This window comes from Acinonyx jubatus, chromosome B3, assembly GCF_027475565.1.
Source record: "Acinonyx jubatus isolate Ajub_Pintada_27869175 chromosome B3, VMU_Ajub_asm_v1.0, whole genome shotgun sequence".
NCBI classification, from domain to species: Eukaryota; Metazoa; Chordata; class Mammalia; order Carnivora; family Felidae; genus Acinonyx; species Acinonyx jubatus.
Genome location: NC_069386.1, coordinates 18,632,201 through 18,643,472, shown reverse-complemented (window position 1 = coordinate 18,643,472; position 11,272 = coordinate 18,632,201). Strand labels below are relative to the sequence as shown.

Here is an 11,272-nt window from a genome sequence, read left to right as displayed (position 1 = left end):
AGAAGGTTAAAGAACATAAAGAGCCACCTATGCTGGTGCTTTCCTACTACATAGAAAGTGATACGATTTGTGCTCTGCAGGCTGAGCATGGCGGGTAGTGATGGGCCAGGGGTTCTGCCTCGGTCCCCATCTAGCTGCCCTGAGGACTGAGGAGAGCTCTAAGCATGGCTGTAGCCCACGGAGATACACAGTGAGTCGGGGCTCCCTGTCTAGACATGCTGAATTGGACATACATGGAGTGTCCACTGCCCCAATGGGAACAGGAATCCTTCAAGAAGCTTGATGCGCTGTGCCAGCTCAGGACGCAGTCTCCTGGTAGACAGAATTCCCTGCAGCCAGAGTCCAGCAGTCTCTCTTTGGAAGCTTGCCATCACAGTGTCACGCATGGTTGATCATGTGAGTCCGCTGCCCAGTGACGATGGTGGAGGGGAGGCCAGAGGGATGCGGACAGAGGGGAGGAGGAAGGAACAGCAAAAGGCAATACTGGCAGGAATGAGGACTCCACTTACCTGAGATTTGGAGCTGAGAAAAGCTGATGCTGTCATCCACTTGTCCCTGGTTTCCTTGGAGGCTTTAAGGGAACTGTTTGAGATTTAGGCAAATAAGGCCAGGGATCTGTCCCCCAGGAACTCACTGTGCAAAGAACTCACAGCAAATGGTTTCTTAAGAGCACTGGTAATAAACCAAGAAGAAATGCAATCTGTTCCTCTGTGGCGCTACCCAAGATGACAGATGGATGTAGCCCTGACTAGTTTGCTAGGCATTCTTCCTAAATGGTAGTAAGCTAGAATTCTACCCAGGTAAGGCAGGAAAAACAAACAATCTGGGAACTCTACAATCAGCACACAAAAGCAACCTGGTGTGGCCAAGGCCATACCTTGTGCACGTGTATGTACTTCGCTAAAGGGTTAAGTGGCCAGAACTAAGAGAGGGAAAACCTAGAAAGCCCCTAGAGAAATACAAATTGGTCATGTACTGTAAACCCATGCCCTACCCCTACAAATGTTGTTTTTTTTTTTTTTTTTTTTTTTTTTAGTAAAGAAAAAGAAAACTGAGCAGTGACCTGACCCAACACTATCAGAGGAAGAAAAGCAACATTAGCTTCAAGCCTGAGCAGCAAGAAAAATAGGACTCCGTTTGCCAGATAAAATAGGAACTCCCTGCAGCTGGATTACCTCTGTGTCAGTCACAAAGGCACAGCCTACTCATCACGTGACCGAGTCTCTCAACTTCAACTAGGTCCTGTTGTCCAAATTAAGCCACTTCTTTTCTGATTCATAAAATACTGTTTCAGAGAAAAGTGAATCACTTCATTACTACTTAGTGTAACGTAAAAGAAGTCACACTTAACTAATGTGAAACAATTACCTAATTAAAAGGAAACATAAAAAATGTGCTAAGCATGATTTTTAAGATGCTGGAATAAACCAAGATTCAGAACGTATTTATAGTAACAACAAACAATTATATGAATTTTTTTTAAGGTCCTATCTGCAACAGAAGAGAGTAATTCCCTGGAATCTGATCCTTTACCCGTAATGGATCTTCAGAATTGATAAATTGCATGGTTTGTGGATGCGCAATGGAAAACGCAGCACAAGGCACTCTGGGTGTCAGCGAATGAATGAAACAAAAGAGCACATTTCAATACTGAGTGTGACACTCCTTTAGGACAAGAGACCAAGCACTGGAGCAGCAGCACTAGCTCAGGGTTTCATTCCCACACCGACCATCTCTTACAGGACCTTCCCGCAGATCACCTCAGTCTTTCCAAATGGGATTCAGAATGTTAACTGTCGCTCAGGAATCACAGAGTTCTTCTGGAAGATAAAGAAATACCTATAAAAGGCATCATGATCCCTTAGTAAAGAAATATATTTACAAAAGTTTAAATACTATTTACCAGCAGCGTACAAGAAAAGTCATGAGATCCAGCAGTGCCATATGCCGACTTGACACCTCAGTTATCTACCACTTAAGACATCTCAATGGTAATGACCAAATAACTAATGACCGAATAAAGACCAATTACCTTTGTATCTTAGGAGTCTAGAGCAACTCGGGCCTAAATATCTGGCAGTGGATATTTAAAATCTTTATTGGTATTTAAGCTCATATAAGTTCTAACATCAAAATTTGTAAGACGTGTTAAGAGAACACAGTTACATTATGTTACATAAATACAGGCAGCAGATACAAATCCATTTTCTCTCTTCTCTGAAACGCAGCTACATGGGATGTGGAAATATTTTTTTATCAAGTAGATAATCTGTTTTATCAATAGCTAGTAAGCCATTTTTGTAAATTGTCAGCTGAAAAAACAAAACACTACTTACATCATATTGGAAAAGGAATGACCTCAAGATTTCCAAGCAACACAGCTATTTTTCACATCTGAACTCCCCTGCTGATCATTAGGAGTGGTTTCAAATGTCCCATTCTTGGCCTTTGGTTGTGCCAAACCCTGGACAAGTCCTCAACAAAGTTAGTTGCAAAATATCGGTTATTTCTGCATCGGGGTGCTCCGTCTCAACTGTCTGCCCTCCCTTTTCCTCAGCACACCGTCACTCACAGTAGTGTGAAGTCTCTCCTGAATCAAACTGTGTTTATATTACATAAAGGAAGTGTGAAATCAGAGTTGTCTTGCTTCTATCTCCTGCAGACTAATCAACTACCTCCAATTCATCATTCTGTTCTGTGCTTAGAAACAATGTGGTCCGAACTCTGTGCTCAGTCAAGGTGTGGCAGGCATGAGGCAGAGGTGAATTGGGCCCAAAAGGGCTCAGTGCTCAATCAACACTCTTTTGTGGTAGTACATGCAGAACACGGCGAAATAAGTGATTGGGGGAGGGGGCAAGAACTGCCTTCTCTGATCTAACCTGATGCTCTTTTCTGGATCACGCTCTCCATACAGTTCCCAATGATCTAAAATGCCGATGAATGAAAGACAGATCTTCGTTTCTTTTCACCGAACAGCCTAGAATATGAAAAAGCTAAGGTAGACTAGAAATAAAACACAATTCCGAAAGGGTTTTAAACCAGATTTAAGTTTTTTTTTTTTTAATTCAAATTGACCCAAAGCAAAACTTACATTACAAAGGAAGAACAAAATACATTATGATATAACACTAGGAGTTACATGAAAGCTAAATTTGTGGGCAAAGGGCCTCATCCCAATCACATTCTGGGCTACTGAGCAAACCTGCAGGGAAGTTAGAATCTGTTTGCATACGGTCCACTCTGGTAATGAAACTATACATTCTTGTCTCTTAGGGTGTGCGTCTGACAAATCACTCTAGACTCCTCAGGCTCCAGATGTGGACTCTTTCTCCTGCCAGAACATTGAATTCTCTAGCGGAAATGCTGTTCCAAGCATGACTGATAATGAATTAAAAAAAACAAAACAGTCAAGTCCTCCAAACTAACAAGCGTGGATTATTCTGTAGTAAATAGTTTAGAAATATGGGAATTAAATAACCTAAAAAACACTCTTAACTCTGCTGTACATTTATAAACACAAATATTTACACACAAAAAAAATCTTCTGTTTTCAAAAGATGAGGTTGGCAGTTCATTAATGATCATAATCTTTTATGAGTTGGTTTCTTTGGTGTACTTGCCAAATATATTTTTATAAAGGTTTAAGAATAGGTTTAAACAATAAATTCCAAAAGGAACATAGAAGGCTCAGTGACAAATTTGATAATGTTTGGAACACTGTGGTGAAGATTCAGGAAAAACCAATCAGTTGATCTTCTGAAAATACTTGTTCTCTCTACTCATGACGTGACCACAGAATGCATCCCTGCCAATTAAATTCAAATGCGGACCTGCACGTTTGTCCCTGTATTCTACAGGTTACCACCTTTGAGACTGAAGTTTTAGTTGTGGTTGAATAGCGTATGTGATTGGGATTTCACTAACAAAACCAAAACATTCTCTTTAAGCTTCCAGGTAAATCAAACTTCAAACAATAAACAATGGAATTATCCACTTCTTCATTAAATAGAAATTTCAATTCCAGGAAGAGCTCTCATAATTTTTTTCCGAAGTTGCAGCAGCAATACAGAACAAAGAATTTACTTTAATCTGATCTTACTTGGAATTCCCTGACTCAAACTCAGTGGCTAACTTAGTTTGGAAACCTCCAAATGGCTGGGGAAAGAAATCATTTTAATTTACCTGAATAAATGAATACACACGTTTGAGGAAAGAAGCCCTGTGTGACGGTAATGTTAATATTCCTGCTCAGAGTGCAGGGTCCCAGGCGCCCTCCCGGCTCCTCGCCTCCCTAAGGCCTGGGCTTTGAGGGGGAAGTAACACTCAATTCATTTCTGGCCATGCCATGCCCCTGATGCTGCAAGTATGTCTCAGTTCTGACTTGGGCACTGGTTAAAAGAATGAGAACACAGTTGACTTCCAAAAGGGACTCTCTCTCTTGGAAGATGGAGATGACCCATTTCTATCTATCAGGTTCCAGTTAGTTTTGGAATGGTTATAAAACTGGCCACGCTCTCACTGGCTCCCCGCAAAAGAGTCCATGTACCCCATCAGCAATCCCCAAATCATTGGTTCCAAAGCTGCCCGTTCTTGTTCTTCATAAACCTATGCAATGCCTACAGCAGATCAGATACTCCAACACCAAAGCTACTCCGCATCCAAGAGAACAGACTTTGTGCTTGAGAAAATGGCACTGCTGGCTCTCTAAAAAATGTAAAGCCAGAGTAGATTCTTAATTCTTGCTTGCACTTTCCAGATGAAAACGTTTTATACTGAATGACTTAAAACCAGAAATTCAGACGAGAGAAGCCCTTCATCTTGTAAACTTCTGATAACAAATTTATTACTAGTGTGTAAATATTTTGAAATTTCCCAAAGCACTAAGAACAATACTGGGATATTTGAAAAGGTTCTTCTGAAACCAATATGATGACAAATCAAGCACAGAACACATTTCTAAGGGCATCATCATAGATCCCTAATGCTTCTGGAACCTTTCCCGTTGTTACACATTATCATAACCATGTTTACACTGCAAACGTATGCCCAATCAACCCAGAAAATAAAACGACCGTCCAGAAGAGTTTCACTGTGCATAACCTTAAAATGAATAGGAAATGTTTAATTAGCATAACAGGAATTAACCAGACTTACAACTGCGCACCCATTCGAAACTGTACCCTTTAGAAATCGTTTTTTTAAACTGGGAAGAGGAAAAAAAAGAAAAGAAAAAAAGAAAACACCATGAAACCACCCCGAATTATTGAACCGTTAAAGCCAAATGGTTTGACAATATTTTGGGCTATTTTTAGGGAAGACTCTACCACCAGGATATGAAATTTTCTGCTTAAAGTGAACGACAAAGCTTACAATGGAAATTGCAACTGACACACTATGGTTCTGCAATTAAAATTAAAAGTAGAGGTTCCTGTCCTTGTGGGCATGTTGGAGCCGGTTGTGGAATGAGAAACATCAAGTGAAATAATGGATAAAATACACCAGAAAGAGTATTGCACGGAGGCACTGTTTTAAAAACAGAACACACTGGCTTTATAAAGTTATCTTCTTTTTCCATTAATTTTTTTTTTTAAAAGCACGATTCAACTAGAGACAGAAGTCGAGTTCCAATGTCTCCGGGTAGTGTACTACAGTTGTTAAAAAAATAAGTTAAAAAATAAGAGCACACCAACAGGAAAGCAGAGGTACTGGATTTATGTCATCCGAAAGCTACATTAATTAGGAAAGGAACAGTTTGAAACCGCCAATTTGTACTCATTAAAAATGAATGAGGTGACAGCATTACTTTAAAAATTTCTTCGGGCATTTTCCAGTAGAACCCAGGGTCCCCCCCACCCCCCCACCCCAGGTGGAGCTGTGCCTCCAAACCTTAACAAGTGCTCTGCTGGTTCATACCGTCGTGCGCGCCCATGAAACCATAAATTTGGAAAGGGTAAATTCTCCACTTCAGCCCTGCTTGTGTCATTTTGGAAAAACAAGTTTTGTAAATGCAATATTGTATAGAAAGCTTGGACCTCTTAAACTTGGACCAAGAAACCAAATTAAGACCTTCAAGCATGTGGGATGTGTGTGTGTGTGTGTGTGTGTGTGTGTGTGTGTGTGTTTATATATATATATATATATAAAAAAAATCCCTCCCCTACCATGAAAACCAACCAAACAAACAAAAAACCTAAAAGTGTATACCTGCTTTCTGACTTCACAGCAAATCAGAAATTGCATAGGATATACTTTGTGCAAGGCAAAAAGCCTTTTAAGTATCTGGAATATAACTCCTAATCTTGCTCACAGTTCTGTGTACATCAGATATCGTCAAATTTGTGTTTTAAGTAGTCTTTCATGACCTTGGCAATTGGTAGTTCGTCAAGTAGCTTTAGGTTTTGAAGGCCTATACATTGTCGAATTTTAATTCGGCACAGGTCCTGTAAGTTTCTGGGCTGTCCTAAAAAGACAAAAAAAGAAACTGTTACAAAGCTACAAAGTACAGTATTTAAGGCAGGCTTTTCAGTTTTGAAAACAACTGTTTATTTCAGAGGGATGCGCCCCTCTGTGGACTTCACATGCAAAGGATCAGACAGACTCTTACTGAGAGGACACATCCTGGGTACCTTTGTGGGAGGTCTTATTTGATGCTTTTCACAACCTTGGGAGGATAGATATTTTCATCTCTATGTTACAAATATAAGGACTCAAAGTCTTAAGGATGGGAGTAAACTGCTCAATGTCAGATGACCACCAAAGGCTTTTCAGCAGAGACTAAAAACAGTTCTTTTGATTCTAAGGCTGGTATTCTTTCCATTACAAATCAGAATGCTGGTTTTCATCCTGGGATGCCTCTAATATGCTGAGTGAGTCCATATGAACAAATCATCCCTCTGGGCCAAAGTTCCTCCATCTGAAAAGTAAGGGGGCTGGATGAAATGCTGTCTAGTGTGGCCCCTCCTTTCAGCTCACCATCCAGGACACTGGAGCCTAGAGATAGCATGATCTCCGGGGAGCTTTCTCAAACAACATCGGCGTACCTGCTCGCCAGGATTCCGGACACGGCACACCTTGGCTGTGGGCATGAGGGCCTGGACTGCGAGGGCAGGGAGGCAGGCGGAGAAAGCACTACACACTATTCTGAAGCTGTGTGTCTTCAAACCTCACACCCTGGCCATGTGCCAATGAAAACCGCTGCTGCCACTCAAAAGAAGAATTACAAAATCCAATTTCTTTCGCTTTGGAACACTGTATTTTACCAAAACGACTTAGATGACCACAAACACAGGCAAGAATTCGAAGCAGCAGTGCCTCAGTCGTGTTTGGATTCACATAAATTCTGCTTCCATATTAAATGGTAATAATAACAAAAGCTCACATGCCAAACGCTTACTCCGGGCCACGTACTCTTCTAAGCTCTTGACATACCCTAACTCGTTTCATCCTTTTATGAGTGAAGTACTTTGATCATCATCCCCATTTTACAGACTCCTTGCGTCTCAGAGAGATTAAGTAATATTCTCAAAGTCAGGTAGAATGCCATACTTCAGCAGTTCTCACAACTTATTGGTCTCAAAACCTCTTGGCATTTAAAAAATTTATCAAGGACCCAAAAGAACTTCCATCTATGTGGGTTGTATCTATCAATAATTAGGAGGTAAAGCAAATTTTAGAAACAGGTGTTCATTAAAAAAAGATAAAAATAAGCTCATTACACGTTGCCATAAATAACACTGGCACAAAAATAACAACGTTTAGAAAAATAATACGAAGAATGACATTCTTTCACATTTTTGCAAAGTTCTTAACAGGCTGGCTTAATAGATGATAGTGGAGTTCTCATATACGCTTCTACATTCAATCTGCTGTGCTGAATTCACATCATCTCGTCTCTGGAAAAGTCCACTTATACTCATGAATGAAGGAACATGAAAAAGGCAGGTAATGTCTCAGTATTCTGGAAACTGTTCTGACCTCAGATGGGGAAGGGGTCTTGTGGAGCTCCAGGGGTCCCCAGGCCCTACATGGGAAACCACTGCTATCCTTAGTACTTTATACCCCTTACTTGAACTGTCCTTGTTTGTAGCAATCGCCATTATTCAAAATTAAGTAATTCTCCATAAATGAAAAGGGCTCCTTAAACTGCTCTGTAAAAAGCCTGTATGAACATGTGCTTTCCAAGAGTTGCTTAAGACATGGTCTCTTGGCAGAATCGCAGAAGCTACTGCTTTCCTGGAAATGCCTGTAAAACAGGTGCATGGGTATCTACGGATATCTGCCCTGGGATCTATGTGAGGCTGTGACACATACACATCACGTGTCTCCCGCCAAGATTTGTCTTCTCCATTGTCCAAATCTTTGCTAAAAAAGCACTTCATTAGGATTGACAAAGTCAGGTTCCCCATCAGATACTCTAGAGCTCTCTTCTACGACAGCACTTAATAAGGTTATGATTTTACATTTATTTGGTGACTATCTATTAATGCCCACTTTCCTCACTATGTCACATGTTCCATGAGGGCAAGACCACTTCTGGCTGCCAAGGAAGCCCAGTGCCTGACACAATACTCCATAAATAGTAGTTGAATGAATAAATACTTAACAGACTTGTCCATAAGGGATAAACCAGCCAACTTATTCCAAAACCCACCCATGTCAACAGCAAATCATTTTCTAACCTGTTTTGAATTATTTTTCACCACCCTTCATGGGCTACCATTAGGAAGGGAATAAATTATCATTGTCATTTTTCAATAAATGCTTACAGTATTTGATCTGCAAATGCAAACCAGAATAGGAGTTAGATATGAACCTTCTTTTTTTTCGAAACAAAGAACTGATTTTGCTAATAGATGGCAGGTTCTTTTCAAACGGAACATTAATAAAAGGAATAAGCTCAATGTATTCAGGCAAAAAAAGCAGGTGAGGACAAAGTTAACATGTATGAGTATACATGCGCACTTAAATGAAAACATACTATCCAACAAAGTAGAAAAACTATGTTACTGGAATTTGCTTAGCTAAGGAAAAAAGAAGGGATTGAGACAAAGGAATATTATGTATGGGGATCTTCTGATAGTCCTGTTTTGTGGGAGACCATGCTCTCCAAAAGTAACTACACCTTCGCCTATGCCTCATGCTCTTTTTGTACAGACTGAGAACTACCACCATTAAGGTGGCCTTTCCTTGAAACTATGGCAGAAGTGATGTTATGTGACTGCTATGGCTAAGTCATAGAAGGGGACACGCTTTCACCTGGCCCTTGGGACATTCACTCTGAGAACACAGCTACCCCCATGCCACGAAGAACTCCAAGCAGTCTATAAAAAGGAACTGAGGTCACTCACTGCCCAACAGCCCTGGCTGAGCTCCCAACTGCCAGCACCAAACTGCCAGCCATTGGAGTGAACCATTTTGAAAGTGGAGAGGACCCAGTCAAGTGACTCCAGATGGAGCAGAGAAGCAAAATAATCCACCATTACTGTGTGAAGGCACTAAAATTTGTAGCATTCGATAACTGAGATCCTGGGACACGGAAGCAGGGTGTTGCCATTAAAAAAAAAAAAAAATCTAAAATATGTGGGTCTATCAGTGGGACCAGGTGGTAGGGAAGGGCTCTGAGGAGGCTGTTAGGGCTTAAAAGAATGTTTCAAATGTTACTAGAAGCTGGAGGAAAGGGGAATCTTTCATTAGTGGCAGAAAGTTTGGCAACACTGTCCCCTGCTGTAACGTGGAATGTAGTAAATGCCCTAATGATCTGGTTAAGAAGATTCCGCAGCCAGAATACTGGCTCTCCTCATTGTCTATTATAAAATGCAAGAAGGCAAAGATAAGCTAGCAACTTTAATCCAAGGGATGCAGCAACAGAAATACTATCATCCTCAGAAGGTATCTCCATATGGGCCTTTCCCAGGGAGAGATGTACTTTCTATGTCTAAATATCAGACAGTTTTACTCAATTTGCTACTGATTTTCCTTCTCCTTAAGCAGTTTGTTGTGCTGTGGCAATCTTTGCCTATCTTGGGACAATCTGATTTTTTAGAAATTTCTTGACCATGTATAATCCCTGTCTGCAGAATGGCCTTTAATGGGAGAGGCTTATCTTGGTGGTTAAAAGCATCCACCCTGGAGCAAGATGGCCCAGGTCTGAGTCCTGGCCCCACCACTTTCAATCTGTGTGGTCCTAGGCAAGCTACTCAGCCGCCTGCTTCAGATTCTTCATCCATGAACCAAGGATAGTAACACCTACATCACAGGCTTTCTACCAGCATAAAAAGTAAATTTTGCTAACATGCTTATGGCACAGTAAGAGCTATTTAAGTATTCGGTAAATAAATATTAAAATGGTAATTTGTAAATACTTGTAAGGATAACGTCTACTTCTCCTTCCCAGAAAAGAAGAGGACTCTTCTTGGAAGCTGAGGTCTCCATCTTCCTGGTGTTAAGATAGTGAGACACCTAGCTGACACCATGGGAGCAACTGGTAATCCATTACGGGGAAAAGACCCTGGGCAAAATGACGGAAATGGCACTCTGGAAATCACTGCGTGACTCGAGTCAAGCAGAGGTGTAAGAGCTTTGTGTAAACAGCTGTGCAGTGACGACGGGAGAGATGTCCTTCTACAACGGTGCCACAAATACACAAATACAGATCTGAACTAATCTTGCCATGAAAAGCAGGCTAAATAGTAAGGAGTGGTAAGGACTCCTTGTTGTAATTACTGCTATTTCTAAGACTAAGGAGCTATCTTTTCAGGAGTATCATTTTAGGAATGGAAGGTCATGATGGAAAAAAAGTACTTATTTTGTTGTCAATACATCACTCAAAAGTACTTACGGAGCACCTACTATGTACTCAAAAATGCACCGCCCAAGGATTAAAGGGGTGAGGGGAGAGGAGGCAGCAGTGGCAGAGGAGAAGAAGGCAGAGGAAGAGAATAAAGAGAACAAAACCAAAACCAAAACCAAAAACCCTCAATACGCACGTGCACAGTGTTTATTAGGTGTCTCAGAAAATTATTCCTACCCTACTAAATAACAACTGCCTTGTCCAAGGGATTGTAACAGGGGAGACCTGGGGGGGGGGGGGAATCTCACAAAAGAGTATAATTTAAGGAATCATAAACACTTGGGGAGATGCAGAAACACTATAAGGTGTTCACACTAACAAACTACAATGGAATTGCATAACAGTTCAAAGGGCTATTAGTCTTTCCATTTGGTAAAGAAGCCCATCATTAGTAATAATTGGGCTGGTCTAAAGTAGGAAATC

The 11,272-nt window shown here is 40.9% G+C and overlaps 1 protein-coding gene across 1 annotated transcript in view; it reads right to left on the bottom strand.

Moving 5' to 3' along the window:
- Positions 1–3,031: 3,031 nt before the first annotated feature.
- Positions 3,032–11,272, bottom strand: part of ASB7 (ankyrin repeat and SOCS box containing 7) — a 51,848-nt gene continuing 43,607 nt past the window's right edge. The window contains exon 6 of the mRNA XM_015069009.3: positions 3,032–6,460. Within this exon, the coding sequence (XP_014924495.1) occupies positions 6,321–6,460 (140 nt within the window). The 3' untranslated portion in view covers positions 3,032–6,320. The remainder of the gene's footprint in view (positions 6,461–11,272) is intronic.